The 25,349-nt window shown below is 52.6% G+C and overlaps 2 protein-coding genes across 18 annotated transcripts in view; both read right to left on the bottom strand.

Annotated features, from left to right (window-relative positions):
* The window catches only part of MMP24 (matrix metallopeptidase 24), a 162,585-nt gene extending 152,084 nt beyond the window's left edge, over nucleotides 1-10,501 (bottom strand). For 4 of the 15 annotated variants that reach the window (XM_073310034.2, XM_073310035.2, XM_073310036.2 and 1 more), the window contains exon 1: nucleotides 5,615-5,705. Coding sequence is in view for 6 of the 15 variants with exons in the window: in XM_073310031.2 (XP_073166132.1) it covers nucleotides 5,615-5,763; nucleotides 10,204-10,293 (239 nt within the window). In the remaining 9 variants the exon portion in view is untranslated. Of the gene's footprint in view, nucleotides 1-5,599; nucleotides 5,764-9,440; nucleotides 10,001-10,203 lie in introns of those variants that run through there. The other 11 variants (XM_073310043.2, XM_073310044.2, XM_073310037.2 and 8 more) reach the window with 9 other exon arrangements.
* Nucleotides 10,502-11,915: 1,414 nt separating this feature from the next.
* The window catches only part of LOC140897398 (fer-1-like protein 4), a 160,510-nt gene continuing 147,076 nt past the window's right edge, over nucleotides 11,916-25,349 (bottom strand). For all 3 annotated transcript variants that reach the window (XM_073310003.2, XM_073310006.1, XM_073310002.1), the window contains 14 exons: nucleotides 25,140-25,283; nucleotides 24,862-24,936; nucleotides 24,252-24,422; nucleotides 23,564-23,660; nucleotides 23,139-23,359; nucleotides 22,333-22,486; nucleotides 20,588-20,796; nucleotides 20,115-20,232; nucleotides 19,557-19,759; nucleotides 14,488-14,605; nucleotides 13,858-14,027; nucleotides 13,196-13,293; nucleotides 12,980-13,086; nucleotides 11,916-12,021 (listed from right to left, as the gene is read on the bottom strand). In XM_073310003.2, coding sequence (XP_073166104.1) covers nucleotides 12,981-13,086; nucleotides 13,196-13,293; nucleotides 13,858-14,027; nucleotides 14,488-14,605; nucleotides 19,557-19,759; nucleotides 20,115-20,232; nucleotides 20,588-20,796; nucleotides 22,333-22,486; nucleotides 23,139-23,359; nucleotides 23,564-23,660; nucleotides 24,252-24,422; nucleotides 24,862-24,936; nucleotides 25,140-25,283 — 1,884 coding nt within the window. In that variant the 3' untranslated portion in view covers nucleotides 11,916-12,021; nucleotide 12,980. The remainder of the gene's footprint in view (nucleotides 12,022-12,979; nucleotides 13,087-13,195; nucleotides 13,294-13,857; nucleotides 14,028-14,487; nucleotides 14,606-19,556; nucleotides 19,760-20,114; nucleotides 20,233-20,587; nucleotides 20,797-22,332; nucleotides 22,487-23,138; nucleotides 23,360-23,563; nucleotides 23,661-24,251; nucleotides 24,423-24,861; nucleotides 24,937-25,139; nucleotides 25,284-25,349) is intronic.

The following is a 25,349-nucleotide window of genomic DNA, read 5'->3' as shown; positions in this document are numbered from 1 at the left end:
TGACTGCCCTTAGCTCCAAAAGACTGATATGGAGGGTCGCTTCTGTGGAAGACCACTTGCCTTGAACCTGGAAGTCGTGTAGGTGAGCTCCCCAGCCTATTAGGGAGGCATATGTCGTTAGAATCATTATCGGTAACAGTTGCACAAATGGAATGCCTTCTTGAATGTTGAATGGGACTCTTCACCAGTCCAGGGAGTGCTATACCATGGAAGGCAGTGATAGTTTGGTTAGTGTGCCCCTGTTTGGGTAACAGACAGAACTGAGCCACATCTGAAGATACCTTATGAATATCTGGGCATTTGGGGTGATGAAGATGCATGCTGCCATATAACCTAGCAGCTGCAGGCAGTTGCTGGCCAACGTTTGAGGGCTGGCCTGAAATGTCTCTCTGAGACTCGGAAATGTGGCGAGTCTGTGCAGTGGGAGGAAAGATCTGGTTTGTACTATGTCAAAGTCAGCGCCGATAAACGCTAGTTGCTGTATTGACATCAGTGTTGATTTCTGTAAGTTGAGCTATAGGCCCAGCTGTGCAAACGTGCGCATGGCAGTCTGGATGGCTCATACAGTCTCCTTGAACGAGGGAGCCCTGAGGAGGCAATTGTCTCAGTATGGGTAGATAATTCCTGATGTTCACAGGTGCACCGCTACAATGGAGAGAACCTTGAAGAATATGCTGGGTGCAGATGAGAGGCCAAATGGGAGTACCCTGGACTGATAAATGTCCTGCTTGAAAGAAATTTCCTGTGCAACAGTCATATCAATATGTGGAAGTAGGCAACTTCTAGGTCAAAGGCTGAAAACCAATCTCCTTGCTCTAGAGCTTGAATAATGGCTGCTAGCATGATCATCTTGACCTTCTGCGCCTCCATGTATTTGTTTAATGCCCTTAGATCAAGAATGGGCATCCAACCTCTCTTCGCCATGGGGATCAGGAAATAATAGAAGTAAAACCCTTTGCCTCTGAGTTGGTCCGGGACTGGTTCTATGGCCCCTAGACATAATAGATTATCTACTTCCTGGCGAAGTAGGTTCTCGTGAGAAGGGTCCCTAAATAGAAAAGGGGAAGAAGGGTGGGAATGGCGGAGGGACGTGAACTGAATGCTATAACCCTTTGAAATAATCTCCAAGACCCATCTGTCAGAGGTGATATTCTCCCAACTGCTGTGAAAGAGGGCCAGATGACTTCCGAAGGGGCACGAGAGGTGTATAGATAGCAGCCGATGTTGCAAGATATAGTAGTTTGGGCCCTCGACCAATTTGTCAAAAGTTCTTAAAAGAGGTGGTCTGAGAGGTCACGGATTGAGACACTGACTGCTTCCACTTTTGAACCCTGGGCCTCTTACGCTGCGGCTCATAAAAGCACTGAGATGGTGGGTATTGAGGAGGTTGTGACCTGTGCTGTGGCTATGAGCTGTATCTTCTCTTTTGTCCTGCAATGTAGATTCCCAGGAAGCATAATGTGGCCTTTAAGGTGTGGAGAGAAGAGTTTGTCTTCCCCACAAAGAGCTTGGGCTCTTCAAACAGTAGATCTTCCACCGTCATCTACAGCTCTTTGGGCAACCCGGAAAGGTGTAAGCAAGAAGCCCACCTCATGACCACAGCTGTGGAGACTGAGCAGGCCGTTGTATCGGCTGCATCCAATGCAGTCTATAGTGCCATTCTGGCTACTAACTGACCCTCTCTGGCAATGGCCTGAAACTGCTCCTTTTGTGTTTCTGGTAAGTGTTCCACAAATGCAAGGAGTTTCCCCACAATTAATGAAATCATATTTGGCCATGACAGCTTTAGTTTGAGACTAACTGCAATGTCACCGAACCAATATGCCTCTCTCCCAAAGTGATCTAGCCTGCAAAGTTAGATCCCCATTTACACTTAACTCTTGGAGAGAAAAAAAAACAAAAAAAACAAACACTTAGGCTATGTCTACACTAGCACTTTTGTCAGTCATGGGTGTGAAAAACACACTCTTAACCAACAAAAATTTCACCAACAAAAGCACTTGTGTCAACAGGAGACGTTCTCTCACCAATATAGCTACAGCCTCTCGTTGGGGGTGGTTTAATTATGCCAGCAGGAGAGCTCACTCCTGCCAGCACAGGGTGGTTAGCGGTTACACTGGAGACCATACAGCGGCACAGCTGCAGCGATACAGCTGTGCCGCTGTAAGGTCTGTAGTGTAGACATAGCCTTGGTTGATAATCTGAAGTATCTTGTTCAAAGCCTCAACTTTAAGGTGCTCTTCAAGAGAGGAGTATTGCAGTAGATTTTAAGACTTCAAGGGGAGCTTTGAAGGCAATAGAAGAGTTTGATTTTACAAGAGAACTAAGATTTGTACTCTCTCTGTCAACAATAATTCTCCTTTACCTATCACTGAGGTGGAGGATTGTGGGATGGGGAGAGACCTTATGAGGGCTGGAACAGTTTTGCTAACCTCAAGTGTTTAAAAATGAGTGATGCCCCAAAAATCATGAGGTTGGCTTAACAAGAAGTTTGAGGTTCTTCTTTGCTTTCTGGTTTCTGAGCCTTAAGGTGGCACTTGCTTTATGTTCCCAAGCTTTTCTCCACAATTATAAAGACTAGATAATTATTTTAAATTAAAGCTGAGATTCTCAGGCAATATCTTGATTCTAGCAGCTTGAACTTTAAGAAATACGCCAAAAGTTGCAAGATTCTCAATAAAATCATGAGAACTGGCAACACCATGGGAGCATTACCAGAGAGACCGAAAGGACAGACTTGTACCCTGCATATAAAGAAAAGAGCAGCCATTTTATAACCTTCTGTGGGCCTCTTGGAAGCCAGAAAAGGAAAACGAAGCCTTCCTTGCGGAAGGGAATGTGAATCACTCTGAATCTTCTCCCTGCTGCGTGGAGACTGACTGCACAGAATGAGGAGGGGCCCAGGGCTGTTGCTATTGGAAACAAATGACACACTACTTTCCGAAGACCTGCAGGATGACCTGGCACTGACGGGAACAACATAAGAACATAATGGCCATATTGGATCAGACTGAAGATTCATCTAGCCCAGTATCCTGTCTGCCAACAGTGCCCAATGCCAGGTGCTTCGGAGGGAATGAACAGAAGAGGTGATAATCAAGTGATCCATCCCCTGTTGCCCATTCCCAGCTTCTGGCAAACAGACGCTAGGGACACCATTCCTGCTCATCCTGGCTAATAACATGTCTCTGCATGACCCTTGCCTACTTGCTGGCTGGGAGCAGGGATTTCTTTCTCCTAGCTGCTTTTGGGGAGGAAGGTGTGTGTGATCCTTGCCTTCCTCCATGATTCAGGGGGACTGACTACATTAACACAAATTAAGTACTTTCAATTCATGCTAGCAGGGACTACATTGGGCAGTTACAACACAAGATTTTAGTGGGCCCTGCAATTCACATCCTTATAGTCGGCAATGCAGGCAGGTCCGGGGAGATATTTAGTTTAAAATATTTTTCAAATCTTGTGAAAAGTTCTGCTCCAAAGGGAGCCCTTAGAGTCTGCGGTCTGAGAGAGTCTAGAGGCAGACAATTCTGGCGAGTTCTTCCTGGAGGGCGGCCCTAAACTCCTGCATAGAGCAAAGATCTGGTCTGACTCCAGTTGCTATGGAGACAGGGAATGCCTCCTGGTGAAGTCTGATGTGAAGGTGACAGAAGATGTAATTTGCGTAGTTGTCTGTACAGCATGCAGCACAACAGGGCCTTGAACTTTTATTGGGATCTCTAGACATCATAGTCATGCTTCAGCTCTGTGGCACCCCAATCCCATTCTTGCTTCCTGTGTTACTCTTATACCCCTTCCTGAAACGCCTATGTAAAGAGAACAAGTTCTGTCTCTTAAGGCTTCCTATATATTGTTACACACTCGACAGCTCAAAATTTAAAATTGTATCTGCACAAAGTTATGAATTATACAATTTTCCTTGTTTACTGTTATAAGCCTTTTGATAGCATAGAAACTCTTTATTTTAGTCCCTAGACTGGTAAAAATTCTGTGCGTTAACACAGTCAGTCACTGTTGAGTTGACAGACCTACAAGGAGAGGAGCAGGGGACCCCCCCCTCCCAAAAAAAAATAGTCCTGATTCTTGTTTGCCGAACAACATCTCAACAAAGCAGTACAGATCTACACACAGTACTTTGATGCACAATTTTGAGCAGTATAAACTATTTCCCCTTGTTTATTTCCCCCCCTAATGTTCTTGTCAACTGCTGGAAATGGCCCACCTTGATTATCACTACAAAAGGTCCCTCTTCCTTCCCCCCCCCCCCCCCCCACTCTCCTCCTGGTAATAGCTCACCTTAACTGATCACTCTGGTTACAGTGTGTATGGTAACACTCATTGTTTCATGTTCTCTGTGTATATAAAATCTCCTCACTGTATTTTCCACTGAATGCATCCAACGAAGTGAGCTGTAGCTCACAAAAGCTTATGCTCAAATAAATTTGTTAGTCTCTAAGGTGCCACAAGTACTCCTTTTCTTTTTGCGAATACAAACTAACAGGGCCGCTATTCTGAAACCTATCCTCAGGTTGTTATCTCAAAACCCACCCTCCATATCTACACCTTAGTTTGCAAGGGTTTGTTTTCTCCTGTTTAGGAGATTCTGTTTTCTCCCACTCATGCTGTGAGCCCTTCTAAAGTAGTTTGCATAGGCCTATATACCAGTCATGGAGGAAGGACTCTCAGCTAGACTGGAGCTTGGCAGTGAACAATAATAAGAGAGGAGGTAATTGTAAGATGGCTGCCTCCCACAGAGATAGAGAGTGGTTTCCAAAGCCTGCTGGAAAGGGACAGGCTTATTTTTGTCAGACAGCGTTCATTACATGTGAGCTATGGCATAGATTAAGTGCAGTGAAGGGGGGGGGGGGGGGGGGAGGAGGCAGAAAAAGCATAAGACACTCAGGATTCTGTTACAAGTCTAGAAAAGTATATTTTTTACATTAAGATCCCACAGAAAGTTAAGTAAATTACATGACTTCCCATAACAGATTCATAGGAAATACCCCTTTGTAAACTCTCCTACAAGGACAGAAAAGCACCTGATTCTGGCCCTCAGTCTCCCAACTCTGCAAACTGGAATAAGCTCCTTTAACTTGAGCTAAATTAGAACTTGGAGTGAGTGTAAGCCCATGAGGCTGGAGCAGGCTTCTGTATAGATTCAACTCCCAAACTGCGGCAAATCTCAGTATAGACCATAAGTGAATCAGAACACTCCACCTGACTCAAAACTGGAGTCTCAAAGCAGCTAACACTGACTTCTCTGAGCTCCAAGAGAACTCCAACAATACATTTCCCTAAAGTAAAAACCTACTAATTCAGGACGAAGGCCTCTAACAAGAGAAAAAGCACAACCCTGCAAAACACACGCTGCAGTTGGTTTCTACCTTCCCATTCCTCCTTGGGACTTAAAGGATTTTAGTACAGGGGATAGATATTTTCTCTACTTACAAACAGAACTGTTTGCAACAGAAAAATTCTAGATTCCCCTGGGAATCCCATTTCAAGCAAACATCTGTCATGTATAACTATTTAATCACAGAGGATTTTGGCACAGAGAATGTTATATTAAGATGTGTCTAGAATATAAACACAAAATAACCTTTGTAAATCTTACTCAATAGTTGTCTGATCCAACACTCCTGTTACTGGGATCCCATAAAATTGTTGCATAGTGGCAACTGCAGACTGCATAGCTTTTCCTGAGTGCAGGGCAGACATTCGGCTTTCAGAGGGAAGCAAATAGCCGTATGCTTTTAGCCAACTCTGAAAAACATGAGAAGTAGAAAGCATTAATTATAATGTAGTCAGTTTTGAAGTTTATATATAAAAAATTGTTCCTTTAAACATTTTAAACTGGAAACATTTTTATGTGACCACTGAATTGTAGAAATGTATTGCCTCTTTTCCTCTTCATTTTTTTTGTCTTGACTGACGTAGTGAATTTGTGTCCGAGAGTAATGGGTTAATTGCACCGGTTAAAATCAACTATTTTGAGGGTAAGCACTATGCAAACTTTCCATTAGTGATGGTGAATTATTCATTATGAATAATATTTGTTGCAAATTTAGCCAGTTAGCACACAAATGACTTGTTAGCATGTCTTGCTTACTATGGAGACATTGGTAGCAACTCCTTAACTAAAGATGCTTTGTGATTTGCACTTTAAGCAGGAGTAACATCCCACTTGACACTTCAATGACTAGATTTAAGATAAAATTTTCTAGAGCATTTAAGTGACACTGTACTTTACATGGACCAGTTTCTCAAAGCTAAAAGTAACTAACAAAATTGACAGAGAAAAAAATTAAATAGAAAAGTGTGAACAAAAATGGGGAGTTGTTTAAGAACACTTTAGATGTTCTTAGAGTCACAGTTTCTCCATCATGATGATTTTTTTTTTTTTTTACTTCAGTTAAAAACCATCTTGGGCTAAGACAGAATATGAAAGCTGCAGACAGATAACAAATGGAAAAAAAGGGGAGGCAAATATGAATATAAAATACAAGTTAAGAAATGTAGGAAATTGATAAGACCTGCTAAAGATTTAAATGACGTGTCCATGGCCAACAGGATAAAGGAGAATTTTGTTTTAAACACATCAGGAACAAAAGGAGTCCTGACAATGGTACAGATGGCAAAGCGGACAATGACGCAGAAAAGACAAGTGTTAAATAAATATTTCTGTTCTGTCTTTGGAATAAAGTTGATATATCTCCTAATGACAAAATATTTTCTATTCCAACTAAAACTAAAGGAGGATTTTAAGCTTTTAAAGGCCCCCAACTCTCACTTATACTAAGGATCTGTCATGCAACAGAAACATTCTCTGTACTGAGAATGTTCTATGTACAGAGGACTTTCCAGTTGGTGCAGAGAAAGGATAAGGGCTCTACGCCCTGCACTGCTCCTAGCCCCAGTGTTGGGGCATGGCTACAGTGCACTACAGTATGGCTATTCACTGCTTCCTAGAGGCCATAAAAAGCAGAGGGCAAATTTGTCCAACCTATCAGCGAGTAGACACCTCACCTGTCTCCTGTAAGAAAGGTACTTCCCAACTATCTTTACCGCACAGACTGAATTTCTGAAAGTCACCAGCATAGGTGCCAACTCCATAGGTACTCCAGGAATCAAGCACCCATGGAAAAAAAAATAGGGAGTTCTCAGCACCCACCAGCCACAACTGTTTAGCGGTACCGCCGAACAGCTGTTCAGCAACTGGTGGGAGGTGCTCAGGGGACAGCAGAGCAACAAGCAGTGGGCCTCACAGGAAGGGGTGGAGTGGGGACAGGACTTTGGGTGGAGCACCCATGGGGAACAATAAGTCATCGCCTGTGGTCCCCCATCTCTTCATCCTGTCTCTCTCTGAAATAAAGCTCACCAACCCAACCCCATTACTTAAAGGCCCCCAGCTTACCCTACCCCGCAGTGACCTTACCCTGATGATGCAAGAACGCCCTTGCCCCAATCTCCTCTGCAGAGATCCAGTCCTTCCTGAACCACCCCAGTAAGGAGTCCCTAAATATTCCCCAGACTATACAGCTCCCAAATGCCACCAGCTTACATTGTGCCAACCTACATAATATTATATTCCCGCAACCCAAGTCGGACAAGCAACTTCATCCTGAACTCTCTACCCACCCTGATATAACACTCCCCAAGCTTCCCTAAAGCCTTGAACTACTGGCAACCATGTCCCAAGAACCCCCTTCAACTTTTCACAATGCAGGGAATCACACCTTGCTGTACCATCTATGACATGGTCTATGGTCTCGCGCTCTCCCAGCCTTAAAAAAAAAACACACCAACCACACACCCCCTGTCGTGGCATCCCTTGTCTCCTCCAGCCTGTGCCAACCAGGAACCCTTGTTTCCCATATCCTGTGCTCAATACCCAGCAGACCTCTCGCATTCCACACCAACCCCTTTCAACAGTGTAGCAGCATGCAGTTCTCCCATCCTATACTGCCTCATTCTCCCCATACAAATACGGAGGCATACGCACCATTCCACATCCCTCAACGGGTGTTATTTTATAACCCTACAACCTACCCCAACATCAGTCTCCATCTCAACGCAGGAGACCCTGCTCTACTCCCTGCTGCTGCAGGCTCCAGCCCCATATATGCATTCCCCCTCCACCCAACAAAGTACAGTGTGGGGATATCCATCTTTTCCACATCACAGAATGACCAAGCCCCGAAACACAGGAAAGGTTCTTGCCCAATTCCCATCATATTATGTTCAGTTCTATACAGGTTTACAGCATGATTTCAAAAAGCACACAGGACACAGATTTCTACTTCAGCACCCGTCTCTGTACACTGACCTGCAATGCTATTACAAGTACACCAAACCTGTATGGTCCCATTAAAAGCCAAAGAGAGCTGCTGTAATGCATCATTTCCAAGTCTCCCCCAAACCATAAAGAGTGCCCACCGACTACAGCAAACACTGGTGGATAAAGATGAGGTAGGAGACAATCAGGGAGAATGCAGTCACAGACCATAACGGTGGCAGGGAAGAAAAAGCTCCTAGTCTGTAACTGAGGGAAAAACCTAATGGCTTCAATGAAAACAGAGAGGAGAAACATCCAATAATTGACAGAAAGGGACATGCCTGTAAATCAATGGAGTAGTGAGAAATTAGGGTGGTTTTATTATTATTATTTACTACTTATGTTGTGGCAACACTAGCGATCCTGTATTTATTATACTGGGCACTGCACAAACAGCTAACTGAAGAGAGAGTCCCTACCCCAGAGAGCTACATAAAATGAATATAAGATGAATGATCATAGGTCGATACAAACAAAGGAGGCATATACAAGAAAATAAGACAAGTACAATCAACATTATAAGCAGCTGTTTGAGCACAGCAGTTTTTTCTTGACTTTTCTGTAGTTTTCCAAGCAAAAAAAAGCTTTAAGGACAGAATTAAAGGAGGATAATATGTGACCTTGTGGATATTTTATGAAGAAGTTCTTCCTCACACCAGAATGGGAAAAAGTGCAAAAAAGCTATTCTTCCACTTAGTCCCCTAAATAAGCAATCGGACATTCAAAAGAGCGCAAAGTAAGTGTCAGGAGCTACGAACTTCAACTATGAGTGCTAGGCCTCTCATTAGCAAAACATTTTGAAAAAAACATATCCTCTGTTCTATGCAATGTTGCTGCAACAAAAGAGATTACTTCACCTACCTTGCCTCTCTAGCTATTCTCTGAAACAGTGACTCTCAAGCTTTCCAGACCACTGTACCCCTTTCACAAGTTGGATTTGTCTTGCATACCCTCAAGTTTCACCTCACTAAGAAACTACTTGCTTATAAAATCAGACAAAAATATAAAAGTGTCACAGCACACTGTTACTGAAAAATTGATTACTTTCTCCTTTTTACCATATAATCATAAAATAAGTCAACTGGAATATAAATAATGTACTTACATTTCAGTATATAGCATAGAGCAGTATAAACAAGTCATTGTCTGTCCGACATTCTACTTTGTACTGAGTTTGCTAGTGCTTTTCATATACCTATTATAAAACTAGGCAGCTATCTAGAGGAGTTGATGTACCTCCTGGAAGACTTCTGTGTACCCCCAGCAATACACGTACCCCTCCCTGGTTGAGAACCACTGCTGTAAAATACATTCTCCTATACTCCCATACGTACAAAAACATAGAAATAGAAATATTTTTTTACGATCAAAGCAGTACTAACCTAAAGTACTTAACCAGCTGAGAAATTAACCCCAATTCCTCACATCCTGTCCTAAAATACCTTCAAGCAACTACCCGCACAAAGTAAATCACACGGGGGGGGGGGGAATCATCCTTTTCCATTAGTTCTCTCTCAATTTCTTCCCATGAAGGAAACACCAACTTTTCCAGGGCAGATTCAAAAATGCTGAGAGAGCCCATTGGCCACCCCAGTTCCCGGACCCCCGGGAACAGAACCACCCAGCCAGTCCCCCTGGGATCGGCCCCCACCACCTAGCGCCTACCGGCATCATCGCAACACCCTCAGCCTGCGCCCCAGACGGCGCCGGCGCCCCCACGCCCCGCCAGAGCTAACTCCCCTCCCCGCCGAGGGACGGCGGGCCCCGGCTCCCCCCGGGCTCACTCTCCCCTGACCGGCGAGGGGGAGCCCCGGACCCCTCTCCCTCACCCCGCTCGATGGCCTCAGGCCCGCTCGGTCAGCACCTACCCGGCCGCTGCTGGCGTCGGCCCAGCGCAGGGCGCAGAGCGCGGCCAGCAGGGAGCAGCAGGCCCTGGCGAGGCCCCAGCGGCCCTCCATGGCAGCAGGGGCCGTCACGGCTCGGGCCGCGCCGAGGGGCCACCGCACCTGCCGGGCCCGCCGGCCGCGCTGCTCTGCGCCTGCGCGCTAGCTCCGGGCGGGGCGGGGCGGGACCGGGCCGCCTCGCCCCCTCCGCGACCAGCGCGAGGATGACGGACGGGTGGCGTGCGCGCGGGGCCCGGCGCCGGGCGGGGACACGGACAAAGCGTGCCGCTCACCCCGCCCATTCCCCCGACAGCCGTTACCCTCGCCCCGCCCCCTTCCCACTGCCAGTTAGCCCCGCCCCGTCCCCTCCCCACTACCGACCCCACCACCCCTAACACCCGCCCCGCCCCCACCACCCCTCCCCACTGCCCGTAACACGCTCTCCGCCTCGCCCCCTCCCACCCCACCGCCCGTAACACCTGCCCCGCCCCCACCCAACCCCTCATTTCTGGCCCCACCCCAGCCCCCTGCCTCAGCCCGGAGCCCCCTCGCATACCCCAAACCCATCAGCTCCACTCCCCAGACCGGAGCCCCCTCCCCTATCCTAAACCCCTCATCCCTGGCCCCATCCCAGACCCCTCCCTCCCGTATCCCAACTCGCTGCCTCAGCCTGGAGCCCTTCCCCCCCCCAACCCCCTGAGAACGAGCGAGGGTGGGGAGAGGGAGCGACGGAGAGGGGGGAAGGGCGCCAGTGGGCGGGGCCTGGCCGAGGGGGCGGGGCACGGGTGTTCCATTTTGTGGGAGTACGAAGTTGGCAACTCTGTGTGTAAGCTCCCCCTTGGGGGGCTGTGGTGTGCTTTTCACTGCAGTGGGGCTCCATGTACACTACACGCGGTGCGCCGTGGAGACGTCGCCTCAGGGAGATGTCAGACAGACGGGCTGATCAGAGCTCCAAGGCTGAGCGCCCAGCGGCCTTAGCAAGGCACCGTGCTTACTCAGGGGCCATGGCCCAGCTACGCCCCCAGTATGCAGAGAACGAGCAAACAGTTTCCCCAAACAACCCCCAGGCGAACTGCACACAGCACTCCCCAGTCCTGCTCCCTCCAAGCACGAGCTAGGGGTTGGGAGCACCCCTCTCCCCAGCCCCAGCCATCCCTGGGGCCTGGCCTTTGTACGGTGCCAAGCACTTCCCAGGACACGGACAGCTTTAGTTCCCCCTGCACCGTCAGGCATTGGTCCCTTCTGACTGCTCCCCAGCTGGCATTAAGTGCTCGTGTCAGCAGCTACTGAGGAAGTTACCCCGGCCCACCGCTAAGGCAAAGCTAGGGCTGGGTGGGTACTCTGCATCCCCCCACCCCCATGGCTGCGGTCAGACTGCAAGGGAGAGAGCTAGATGAGGAGCTCTGGACAACCCCCAGTCCTGGTACAGGGCAGCCCAAGGTAGAGGCTGCTCTGGTCAGCTCAGGGATGTTGGCTCAGCCATATGGGTGGGCTCAGAGCTGGCTTGGCTTGTTAACCCCTTGCGCAGATGGAGTCCCAAGTGTTCCAAGCCATGCGGTGCACTGAGTCAAGGTGAGATTGACCCTGCTAGCCTCTATAGCCCGATGACCCTGTTTGCTTGGGGAGATATCTGGTGGTCCTTGCCACCCCCCTCACCTTCATTAAAAAAGGTACTAGAGCCAAAGGTCTGAGGCCCAAGGAGAGTTTATTTTGTTAACAGCTTGGCGAGCTGGGAGCCAGTTGCCCAGTGCTGCCAGGCCCAAGGGCCATGAGTTAGGCCTGGAGTCTGCCATTCCCACACACCTGCAAGGAAAGAGACAGATAAAAAGTGGGGTCAGCCCTGGGGCTGCAGGGACTGCATGGGAGGAAGCAGCACAGTGATGGGCACTGCCAGGCTGGTGGGGGCCATGGGACCCACTCTCAGGGCTCTGCCATCTGCACCCTGCCGCGGGATACTGATACGGATTGCTGGAGGTCAGGCTGTGACATGGGGCTAACTTTGTGACTGCACCTTGGAGCCCAGAGTGGGAGACTAGCACCCCCGCCTGGCAGACCTGTGCCCCAGAGGATGCTGGGAGCCGAGCCAATAAGTGTCACTCCTGACTCCTTGCAGTCAGGGAGCTGGTAGGCGTGGCTCGCGGTGACGGGGCGGAGCACGTGAAGAGTTCCAGTGCAGGGAGAAGGAAGTGGCCCGCTCTAGTGCAGAGCTAGGAGACTGGCCAGTCAACCTGCTCACACCTTGTCTGGCCTCCCCTGCTAGGCTCTCCTCCTGAGGCTTACAAGGCAAACACCAGGGCATGGAGCAGCGCGACCCTCTGTGTGCCTAACTCTCCAGGAGTCCTGCCTGAACAGGGCAGAGCTCCAGGGGGGCTCTGGAAGTGTCTACACTGCACCTGGGAGCGAGCCGCCCAGCCTGAGCGGAGACTTGCGCTAGATCCACTCACGCTAGTGTGCTAAAAACAGCCGTGTGGCCATTGCAGCTTGGACAAGAGCTCCGCTCTCACGTCACCTGACCCACTGGCTCTGAGCTCGGGGCTAGTCTCCGCCAGAGCCGCAGCGGCCACATGGCGATTTTCTAGCATGCTAGCTTGCTCCCAGCTGCAGTGCAGCAGAGGCAGATATACCCTGCCCCAGGTGTCCCCGGCTCCCTAGGCTGGGAGCCACCTTCCCAGGCCACAGAGGAGTATGGGCACTGAGGAAAGCCTGCCCCTTGGGTGGATGGATCCAAGCAAGTGCCCAGGGCCTGGCGGGTGTCACTTACCTCAACCCACAGGTCGGTGGGGCACTGATGCCACATCCTCCCCCAGCTGCCGCCGGGCCGAGACCCAGAGCGTCTCTGTCAAGGGATAGCGGCAGCGCAGAGTCAGCCTGCAGAGGGATATGCTGGCTAAGCCAGGTGGGTGGGAACTTTGGAGCTCTCAAGCCAGTTGCCATCGGCTGCCAGGACACCCCTCCCAGCCCTAGAGCTGGCCCTCACCTGTACCATGAGTCCCGGGTGATGATGGGGGATGTGGCTGGGACCCCCTCAGGCATAAAGGTCACCTCATTCTCATACACCAGGTAGCCTCCTTCAAACTGTGCAGGAGAGACTGAGGGTCAGAGGGCAGACACAGCAGCAAGGAAGGCTGGGATTCCTTGGGCTTCCCCCACCCCTGGGAACTCAGCACCCAAATCCTAGTAAAATCCAGTCCACTAGAAATGCCAGCCCCATGGAGTCACAGCTTCTGGTGTGCTCCCAGGTCTACCCACCCCCTTTGCATTAGGAGCACACACATCTCTCTGGGCAATGGGGCTTGGCTCAGCTAAGACACAGGGACTGAGGAGAGCGAATCCAGCCATCTTGGCTGGCCTCTGGCTTTGGTGGGGCTGGAGGGGAGGCCCTGCACCCCACATCACTCTGCACTCCAGATGGCTTGCTTTACAGACACCCAGCCTGCACCACCACCCTGCTGCCACCCCATGGCAAAGCCCTGCCACCATCCCAGCAAGCTCAGCATAAGACCACGGTTAAGCAAGAGTTGCAGGGCCCTACAGCATCAGACCCACCCTCCTGTCACCAGATGCTCCTCCCCAGTCTCAGCCACCAGCTGCCAGCCCTCCCCACCCCCAAGGGGAAAGTACGTCCCATGGGGGGCTCACCCGCCGTGTGGTCCCACAGGAGGACAGAGAGAAGGAGAAGAGGGCCCGCGAGGAATCGGAGGCCACTGGCCCACAGCCTGGGTCCCTCAGGTGGGTCCTGCGCGGGTCAAGTGCAGGCTTGGTGTCCAGGCTCAGCACTGTAGCCACCAAGGTGCCATTGGGCAGGCACACTGTGCCCAGGAAGGGGGGAAAGAAAGAGTCAGGATCAGGCCTAGACCCCTCTGGAGACCCCACCATCACCCCTTATTCTCCCAGCAGGAGCTACTGGGTGAGCATGAGGCTCTCAGACCCCTCTGCTGCCCCCCAAATCCCATGCATGGGGTGGTCGGTGCAGGAGGGGTCTGTACCCTGTGACCAGTGTGGATCTCCAATCCCAGATGGGGCAGCCATTCCCCACGGGGTGGGGCTGGGGGCAAGGCTGGGGTCAGGATGTGTGGCCAATGGCTGCGGAGGAGGTGGGTTAAGGAATCTCAGCCAGGCCTCACTGGCTGAGCCAGATCTAGAGGAGAAGGGATGCCCATGCCACTGATCGCTTCACCCCAGTGGAATCTACGGCCCAGAAGCACCCCCTATGCACCCCCACAGGGGACATCCCATGCTTCTGGCAGGGGTCTCCACCCAGGCACTCACCCAGCAACTGCCCAGTGGGGAAGGTGCAGACAACAGCAAAGGAAGCTAGGACTGAGCGAGTCTTGTTGTCCCGCAAGGAGAAATCCAGCCGAGCCGTCAGCCCTTGGAGGGAGATGCTCTGGGGGTATGATAGTGCGTGAGAGTGACCTGGGGACCGAGCACCAGCCAGGAGCCCTCCTCACCAGGTCCCAGCAGAGCCCTGGGGTTGGGAGAGGTCAGGCATCACTAGTGCTTGAGCTGGCTCCTGCCCCCATGCGTCCTGAGAGCAGGAGGGCAGGAGCTACCCACCAGGCTTTGCTGGAGAAGACACGAGGTAGGCTGGGACCAAGGAGGCAGGAAGCCAGCCAGAACTCCAGCGAGAGCTGGATGAGCAGGTTAGCCCAGTCCCCATGGTGCCAGGCCCCCTACCTATTCTATGGGTCACCAGCCCCTTCACCCCTGTTCTCGGAGGAGCCATGCTGTAGGCAGAGACTGGCTGCTTTGTGTGACTTGGAGTCACTCCCCACTCAGAGGAAATGAGTTTGCATGTTGGATTTTGCCCATCCTCCACGGCACAGTGGGGCAGGGGCAGGTGTCACTTCATGCAGCCCTCGATGCAGGGGGGCAGAAGGGTTTAAAGGCAGGTGCTAAGTGACCAAGGAGAGCTGGCGAACAGGGGAGTTTCAGAGGGAGAAAGAATACAGCTATGGGTAAGTCCAGAACATGGAGCTATGGGTGAAGGGTTGGAATCGGGGAAACATGGACAATCGTAGAGGGGCAAAGGACAGACAAGAAGGGATATTGAGGGGAAATCTAATGAACACCTGTGATGTCTGTATCCGAATGCAAGAAGTATGGAGAATAAACTGGAAGAACTAGAAATACTAGTGAGTACTCACAATTACGACATAACTGGCATCAGAGACTTGGTTGGATAATTCCCATGACTGGAATGCTGGTATAGAAGGGTACAGCTTGTTCAGGAAGGACAGGCAGAGAAAATGGGGAGGAGGTGTTGCCTTGTATATCCAAGATGTATATGTTTGCACTGAGGTTGAGATAGAAGTGGGAGGCAGACCAGGTAAGTATCTGGGTAAGGATCAAAATGGTGAAGAACAAGGGTGATGTCAGGGCAGGGGTCTACAACAGACCACCGAACCAGGAAGAAGAGGTGGCTGAGGCTTTTTTTAAATAACTAACAAAATCATCCAAAACACAGGACTTGGTGGTGATGGGGGACTTCAGCTACCCAGACATCTGTTGGGAAAAATAACACAGCAAGGCACAGATTATCCAAGTTTTTGGAATGCAAGGGATACAACTTTTTATTAAAGAAAGTGGAGGAAGCAACTAGGGGAGAGGCTATTCTAGATGTGATTCTGACAAGGCTGAGAATTTGAAGGTGAAAGGCAGCTTGGGTGAAAGTCATCATGAAATGACAGAGTTTATGATTCTAAGGAATGGTAGGAGAGAAAACAGCAGAATAAAGACAATGGACTTCAAGAAGGCTGACTTCAGCAAACGCAGAGAAGTGGTAGGTAAGATTCCATGGGAAGCAAGTCTAAGTTTAAGAGTTTAGGAGAGTTGACACGTTTTTAAAGAGACATTATTAAGGCCAAAAGAGCAAACTATACCAGAACGTGGGAAAGATAGGAAGTATGGTAAGAAGCCACCCTGGCTTAATCAGGAGATCTTCAGTGACATGAAACTCAAAAGAGAGTCACACATGAAGTGGATACTAGGTCAAATTACAAAGGATGACTATAAAGAACATTACAGGTATGTAGGGACAAAATTAGAAAGGTCAAGACAAAATCTGAGATTAAACTAACTCATGGTATAAATGGTAACAAGAAAGCATTTTACAAATACATGGGAAGCAAGAGGAAGACCAAGGACAGGGTAGGCTCGTTACTCAATGAGGAGGGAAAGACAATGACAGAAAAATGCAGTAATGGCTAAAATTTTCACCAAAAACGTTAGCCGTGACCAGACAACTAACATAGTGAACATCAGTGTAAATGGGGTAGGATCTGAGGCTAAAAGAGGAAAAGAACAAGTGAGAATGTCTTCAAGTCAGGAGGGCCTGATGAAACACCTCCTAGAATACTTAAGGAACTGGCTGAAGAGATCTCTGAGCAATTATCGATTATCTTGGAGGACGGGAGAGATAGTTGAGGGCTGGAAAAGAGTAAATATAGTACCTAGTGTGACAAAGTTCCTGCTCTACCTTGGTGGGTCTTGCGCTTATTGGCAGATTTGCTCGCCTTGGAGCTTCACGGCAGCCCTCAGCTTGGTCGTTTTTCTGAATTCACAGTCCAGGTTGACTCCTCCTGTGTCTGACCAGGAGTTGGGAGGATTTGGGGGGAACCTGGGCCGGCCCTCTACTCCGGGTTCCAGCCCAGGGCCCTGTGGAATGCAGCTGTCTAGAGTGCCTCCTGGAACAGCTGTGTGACAGCTACAACTCCCTGGGCTACTTCCCCATGGCCTCCTCCCAACACCTTCTTTATCCTCACCATAGGACCTTCCTCCTGGTGTCTGATAATGCTTGTGCACCTCAGTCCTCCAACAGTCCGCGTTCTCACTCTCAGCTCCTAGTGCCTCTTGCTCCCAGCTCCTCGCACGCACACCACAAACTGAAGTGAGCTCCTTTTTAAAATCCAGGTGCCCTGATTAGCCTGCCTTAATTGATTCTAGCAGCTTCTTGATTGGCTGCAAGTGTTCTAATCAGCCTGTCTTAATTGTCTCCAGAAGGTTCCTGATTGTTCTGGACCCTTCACTAAGTAGGAAAAGGGACCTACTTAGCCTGGGGCTAATATATCTGCCTTCTATTACTCTCCTATAGCCATCTGGCCTGACCCTGTCACACTAGCTATAAAAAGGGGAACAGGGACAACCCAGGCTTTACAGACCAGTCAGCTTTCCGCACCCAGAAAGATAATAGAGCAAATCATCAAACATTCTATTTGTAAGCACCTAGAAGATAGGAACAATCAACACGGAATTGCCAAGAACAAATCATGCTGAACCAACCTAATGTCCTTCTTTGACAGGGTTACAAGCCTTGTGGACAGGGGGAAGCAGTAGGAAAGCTTTGGATACTGTCTCACATGACCTTCTCATAAAAAAACAAGGGAAGTATAGCCTAGATGAATCTACTGTAAAGTGGGTGCATAATTGGTTGGAAAACCATTCCTAGAGAGTAGTTATCAGTGGTTCACAGTAATGCTGGAAGGGCATAACGAGTGAGGTCCCGCAGGGATCAGTTCTGGGTCCGGTTCTGTTCAATATCTTCATCAATGATTTAGATAATGGCATAGAGAGTACACTTATAAAGTTTGCGGACAATGCCAAGCTGGGAGGGGTTGCAAGGGCTTTGGAGGATAGGATTAAAATTCAAAATGATCTGGACAAACTGGAGATATGGTCTGAAGTAAATAGGATGAAATTCAATAAGGACAAATGCAAATTACTCCATTTAGGTAGGAACAATCAGTTGCACACATACAAAATGGTGAATGACTGCCTATGAAGGAGTACTGTACTGTGGAAAGGGATCTGGGGGTTGTACTGGATCACAAATTAAAATGGGTCAACAATGTAATACGGTTACAAAAAAAGCAAACATCATTCTGGGATGTATTAGCAGGAGTGTAATAAGCAAGACACGACAAGTAATTCTTCCGCTCTACTCCACGTTGATACAGTCTCAACTGGAGTATTGTGTCCAGTTCTGGGCGCCACACTTCGGAAAGATGTGGGCAAATTGGAGAGAGTCCAGAGAAGAGCAACAAAAATGATTAAAGGTCTCGAAAACATGGCTTATGAGGGAAGACTGAAAAAATTGGGTGTGTTTAGTCTGGGAAAGAGAAGACTGATGGGGACATAAGTGTCTTCAAGCACATAAAAGGTTGTTACAAGGAGGAGGGTGATAAATTGTTCTCCCTGACCACTGGGGACTGGACAAGAAGCAATGGGCTTAAATTGCAGCAAAGGAGGTTTAGGTTGGACATTAGGAAAAACTTCCTGTCGGGGTGGTTAAGCACTGGAATAAATTACCCAGGGAGGTTGTGGAAACTGGAAATTTTTAAGGGCAGGTTAGACAAACACCTGTCAGGGATGGTCTCAATAATACTTGGTTCTGTCTCAGTGCAGGAGACTGGTCTAGTGACCTATCGACATCCCTTCTAGTCCTACGTTTCTATGATGGCACATCAGGACACCCAGATCCCAGAGATAAGCCAGGGAATCTCTTTGTTGCTACAGCGAGGCTCTCAAGAGACAGAAGCTGCGCTGGGTGGCATGAACGGCAACAGTCACCCTTTTCTCATGTGGTTCCACCGAGGGGTAGCAGGTGGCTATTGTGCCTATTGAAGCCAGTTCCCTCTCCCCAGCTACAAATGGGACCGGGGATAGTTTGTCAGAAGTGACCGTTTGTGGGAAAATCTGGGACAACTTGTCCCAAACATTAAAAAAATTTAAATGTTCCTGAACCAGCCCAAGTGTTTTGGTCTTTGTGATTGGTCTGGGTTAGAAACGAGGGGGCTTCACCCGTTTTCTTACTGCTTCTCCAAGACAGCAAGCGTCGGGGCTGAGAAAGTCTTTGCCCAGGTTTTGCCCTGGGTTCCCAGCTGAAAGACTGTGTCCGGAGGAGTCCGGCTGGAGCTGGGGTGTCCAGGCCACAGGAAAGTTCAACAGTTTGAAAATTTCTCACAAAATGAAAGTTCCAAAAAAGTTTTGCACCAGGAAAAAATGGATCATTTTGAATTCTAGAAAATGCTGCTGTTCCATACCCAGGATGGAGAAGTCAGGAGAAATGACTGGCTTGGACTTTTCCCAGACAAATTCCTGAGGAACAGCTCCATCCCAGGGCAGCTGAGTTTGCTGACTGAAAGCTCGCCCATTGCAGTCTGAGCAGCTCGTGTGTTCGGAGAGCAATGGGAACATGTGGCTGTCCCCGGTTGAGAGTAGGTGGCCGGCAGCCTTTTTTCTTGCTCCCTCCCAGGAGAACTGCAACCCCCACCAGAACATTTTCCATCCTCCTTCCCCACTGCTCTTGCCCCTCCCCACCCCCCAGCTCCTCCACCTACCTCATACGCCAGCCCAGCCGCCAGAAGGGGGACAGCCAGGTGGAAATGGTGACCATCATCGGAGACTCTGTAGCTGTGGGGGGCAGCCAGCTGGCTCAGGGGCCGCTCCCCAACATAGGGAATCCAGAACCGGTCCAGAGTCCCGTGGGTCATCAGCAGGGCCAGTGCCCCAGCCTCACAGGAGCCCTGGAAGCTGGGGAGCACTAGCAGGAGCAGAAGGGGTTAAATATGGGTCCAGTCACTCTGAGCAGCCCAGAGCCAAGGGCTCAGCCAGGCCCTACACTGGGATGTGGGAAGCTGCAGACCATGGCCAGGAGGAATAGGGACACTGAACCACTGACCCCAAGAGCCACAGGACCCCCACACACACCTGCCACTCATGCCAACCCCACCCATCCCCCGACCTCCATATTTCCCCCCACTCACACCAACACCAGGCTCTGCTTGTCCATGCAACCTCGCTGCACTCACAGCACCCCAGCCCATGCCCACACAGCTACCCACTGTCCCCCACATCACCCCCAGCCCCCCGACCAGCCAGGCCCTCCCCCAACTCACCCACATCTGGGACATCACAGGTGATGAGCCCTGCCTGGGTGAAGGCTTCGCCCGTGGGCAGCAGCCGCAGGGTGTAGTTGAGGTGCAGAGTGTAACGCCTGAGGGGGCCATGCAGGTACTGCCAGGAGGACAGACTGGGTCAGAGTGGGGCTGAGGATCTAGACAACCGCTCCTCCCCCCCCGCCCCACAGCTCTCTCGCAGGCAGGCTAGTGCAGCCCCCACACCATGGGGCACTGAGTGAAGTGGGCCTCCCCAGGGCACCTCTGCGCTATGCATCCTGATGACGGGGACCCTCCTCTTCGGCCCCCCTCCATGCCAGCCTCCACCCCCAAGCCAGCTGCTGCATGGGCAGGGCAGCCCCCGAGCACCAGGGTGGAGGAGAGCAGCTTATCCCTCCCTCCATGTGCACAGGAGCCCACTGCCCTGGCCCCCCATGCCACCTCCTCACCACCCCATGCCCCACCACCGTTACCTGCTGTTGCACCAAGGGGTCAGCAAAGGGCACCCTCAGCCCAAAGGCCTTGGTGCCATTGGGGTTGGGGGCCTCGTGGGGGTCAAAGCCATGGTCCTCGGCCTCAGGGTGGCTGAAGGGACGTCCGCCCACCGAGACAGAGACCAGCTCCACATCGGGCAGGAAGTGCCCCAGGCGCACCTTGAAGTAACGCTGTGCTGCCACGGTGTCTGGGGGAGGAGACGGGGGTGCACCGGGCGGTGGGGTTCACTGGAACACTCCCCCAGGCAGCCAGTGCCCCAGCCCAAGCAGCCATGACCCCAGGCTGGCAACCCCATGCCCAGGGCAATGAGCCCGGCTGAGACCAGCAGCGGCTCATCCTGACATTGCCTGGTGAGCATGTGGGAATTTTTGTAATAGTTTTATGAAAACTCTGCATGCCTCAGTTTCCCCATTCACTCTGCATTGCTGCCCGTCTGGGCCAGGTGCTGGAGTCACGTGGGCAGCAGGTAGGCCTGGCCAGGTTGTCATGGAGACCCATTAGCCCAGGGCTGCGTGGAGCTAAGGGACCCACAGCGTAAAGAACTCAGCTGCCCCCAGCGCATCAGACGGACAGAACGAGGGGCCTGGGCAAAGCAGGGCAGGGAGTGCTGGCCACATGGGCTTCACTTTCCCAGACTAAGCCAGGCTCCCTCAACGCCGCATTCCAGGGGCCCAAGAAATGCTGCCTGTCAAAGGCTACGTGTGTCCCTGCATCTGTCCGGCTCTGAACGGCAGTTTGGACTCGTTAGAGAGCCGGGGCATGGAACAGCAGCGCTGCAGCCAGACGGCCTGGCGCAGAGTAGCAAAGCCAGGGGCTCACTCAGCCTATGGCCCAACATGGTCAAGCGGCCATGCTCCAGACCCAGTCTAAAGGCTGTAATTCCCTGTACAAAGATGGGGCTTTTCCCCCCTCTCACAAAGCCCCCTTGGTGGCCAGGGTCTAACGCAGGGTCAGTGGGGGCAGGTGGGAAGAGGAGGCCAAGACAGGGACTCTGGAGCCAAGCTCTCTCCAGAGTGGGGAGTGACAGGGTCCCACAAGGAACATTTAACCCCCCATTTTAGACTAAAGTCAACCTCTAGGGCTCCCTCTCCCACCCCCCTGTAGACTAAGAAGGAGCCATCTCCATCGCCTCCTCCCCCCCACCCCTCCAGCTCAGATGCCGGAGGTCTCTCTGTGCTCAGCAGCACAGGGCGTGGGGGGCAGGGAGCAAACCCCAATGGGGGATTTTGACCTTTGGGTGGTTAGAGGAGCTGAATCCAAACAATTCAAAACCAAGCGGGGGCGGGGCGGTTCCCTCTTCCCAGAGAAGTGACAAGCGTTCCCCCGCCCATCCCACACCAAACCAGCCCCTAGACCCAGTTCCCGTGTGGCAGCTCTGACTGCTGGAGCAGGGGCTGGGATGGGCAGTGGGGCAAAGGATGGTCAAGGCTCTTGTGGAAGGGGACTTCCTTTAAAGCTGGCAGCTCGCAGGGGCCTGGGAGCTCTCGCCAGGTGGGGTGAGGGGTCCCCCCATGTTAGGAGCTAGAGGGCTCTTCTGCTGCAGAGGGGGGACAATGATCTGGGCGTGGGGACAGAGACCCGGGCCATCAGAGAGGCAGAGCTCCCCAGGGAACCTGTTCTCCAGATCTCCCTCGCGTGGCCTGAACACCCCTTTTCTCATGGAGCTGGGGACGTGTGCAGCAGGGCTCGGCCAGGCCACAGGGATCCCAGGAGCTGCACCTACCGTCGATTATTCGGGGCGTCTGTGGGGAGAAGGGGGTGCGGATGGGACGGTAGCTGCGGTGACGGGTCCGGTCACTTTCATCCCCTTGCCAGTGCCGGTCCAGCAGCAGGTGGATGCTGTACCTGGTGCCATAGTGATTATCCACCAGAGCGCTCTGTGGGGAGGAGGGGGAGCAGTGACACCCCCATGGGGTGGCCCCTGACTCCCTCCTGGGAGGAGAGAGCTCAGCCATGGGACAACCGGGACCAGCTCTTCCATTGACCCTCCCCTGCACACACACACGCTCCGACCTGCAGCCCCGCAGGGTGAGGGAATGGACCAGGAAGGGGGCACCTGCTCCAGAGCTCCGTTGCTCCAAGTTCTCAGGAGCTTTGGGGAGCCAGAGGTGCTGGGAGAAGCTGCTGCAGGGAGGGGGAGGCTGACAGCATCTCTCACCCTGGGCACAGACTGGGCGGCAGCAGCAGTTAATGGGAACAGGTCTCAGATTGGAGATCCAGGCTAGCGTCCCACCCCAGGCCATGCTGTGACTCCTGGCGTCTATCCCGGCTAAAGGAGGGGGGTGGGGTTTAGTGGGTCAAAGCTGTGGGGGCTGGGGGCCAGGACTCCTGGGTTCTCTCCCCATCTCTGCCTCTGCCCTGCTGAGTGACCGGGGGGCCTCACTTTCCCTCTTTGTCTAGGCAGGCTGTGAGCTCTTTGGAACAGGGACCCTTGCACCAGGGGAGTGGGAAGCATCAGTCACAGGGGTCTCAGTGCAGGACCAAGCCCAGCAGCTCTGCTGCCTCATGCCTGGGCACCTGCGCACTGACCTGCAGCAGGCCTCCGGGAGCACCGATGAGCACCACGATGTGGATGAGCTTGGAGTCTGCCAGGAAGGTGTAGCCGTTGCGTGCGACAGTGCCCACGTCGATCACACGACCATCCAGGCCCATCTGGACCTCGTCTTGGTACTGCTCTGGCCACAGCACCAGGGACGGCAGGATTCGCGGCGTCACCCAGCTCAGGCTCGTGGCATTGACCATGGGGGAATCTAGGGACAGGGGGCCATGAGCCCCACCTACTGGTCCCCTGAGCCACCCCCTCCCCCCCCACAGCTCTCCCGGTGCCCCTCACTCTCGACCCACAGCCCCCTGCAAGCCAAGCTCTGGGCTCCCTCCCCCCAGCTTTGCTGGTGCCCCTCACTCCCGCCCCGCAGCCCCTGCTGGCCCAGCCCTGGGCTCCCTCCAGGACTCACTGACGGGGCAGGCCACAGCTGTGTCCACCATGAGGATCATCCAGGCCTGTTTGTAGAACACTGTCGCCCTGGCCACTTCCACCTCCAGCCCCTCCACCTGTGGAGAGTGGGTCAATGGAGGGGCAGAGAGGGGTCCTATGGCTCCATCAGGGTCCCCCCCATTCTCCCTCCCCAGCCAGCCCAGGAGTCTGACCCCTGGTATGACCGGATTTGACTGGTCCCTGGCAGTGACCCAGGGGCACCTTGGCATGGACCACTGCTGAATCAGCACCTGACTGCTCCTTCTTCCCCACCAGGGGCTGGGCATGAGCGTACCATGTAGCCAGAGGCCACCTGGTGCCAGCAAGAGCCAGGCTCCCAGAGACTCCTGATAGCAGCCTTGTCCCCCCAGCCAGCCTCCCCACTGTGCACCTAGCTCCCACGGACCCCACTGGGCCCACAGTGCCCCCCAGCCTCCCCCCCACTCTGCACCCACACCGCCCCACTGGGCCCACGGTGTCCCTCCCATCCCCCCCACTCTGCACCTAGCTCCCACACAGCCCACTGGGCCCACAGTGCCCCCCCAACCACCCCACTGTGCACCTTGCTCCCACGCACCCCACTGGGCCCCACAGTGCCCCCAACCCCGCCCCCCAGCCACACCTCACTGTGGCCACCGTGCCCTGCCCTCCCCACCAGGCCCCCTCACTGAGGTGATCTCGCTCTGAGCTGTGCCGTAGGGCGTGCGGAAGAGGACACGGGTGGCCGTGGTGTTGACCCCATAGCCCATGCTGTGGGCCTGCGTGGCGGGCATGCTGAGCAAGGAGCCATTCTGGAAGTGGAAGACAACCTGCCACACCTGGTTCAGCGCCCCCTGGGCCTGCGAAGGGGAGAGACATAAGGGTGAGTCCCCCCATATGCTGGGGAGGGAGCAGGGGTCCCGGCACTGTTAGACTATCCTCCTCCACAGATCATGGCTCTGTAGTCAGCTTAAGGGCTTCAGCCCGTCGGGACCAGCCCAGCTCACCATACCCATGGCACCAGGTTACATGGCTGGGGCAATCCAGCTGGACCCACTGGGCACTTAGATTCCGCCATGCCCTGGGGAATCTGCACCTGCTGGGCAGCTGATGGGCCGATACCTGGCACAGTCCATGGCCATAGGGCGGCAGGACAGCCAAGTGCCCTGGCTTGCTGCTGCTCTGTGGGCAGGGTGTGCCAGAGACAACGCTGCTCCCTAGGTACCCATGCCAAACTTGGGGCACCGTACGGGGCTGCTAGAGGGACCATGATGCCACAGCTGCACCAAGCCCACTCACCACTGGCCAGGCAGCGATCCAGTCCTCATTCAGCACTTCCCTGGCGATGCCGGGCACAGCCCGCCGGACTGACACCTGCAACAGGACAGGGCCAGCTCAGACTGGGAAAAGAAACCTTGCAATGGTACCCTCTGGCAGCATCACTTCATACAGGGGCCTGCGGGGAACCCCGCCCCCAGCATCGCCCCGCCCAGCGGCTCTGGGGCCTGCCCCTAGGAACCCCTACTAGGAGACAAGTCCTCCCCACCACCCCATCCCCCACCATGGCCCCCCCTCACCTCCATGTAGTTCTCCTCGCAGACAATTTCCCGGGGGCTCCAGGGGGCTCCCAGGGGGCAGTTGATGGTCATGTCATAGGGGACACTGGGCCCCACAGCGCCTGTCACCTCCACCCGCAGCTGCAGGCTGAAATCCTGGTCAAACTGGGGTCCCCCAGGAAAAAGAGACTACAGGTTAGAGCCTGCCTAGCTCAGGGCTGCTCCAGCACT

Source organism: Lepidochelys kempii, chromosome 13 (genome assembly GCF_965140285.1).
Source record: "Lepidochelys kempii isolate rLepKem1 chromosome 13, rLepKem1.hap1, whole genome shotgun sequence".
Classification (NCBI taxonomy): Eukaryota; Metazoa; Chordata; order Testudines; family Cheloniidae; genus Lepidochelys; species Lepidochelys kempii.
The sequence above is the reverse complement of the archived record's forward strand: the minus strand, read 5'-3'. Positions and strand labels throughout refer to the sequence as shown.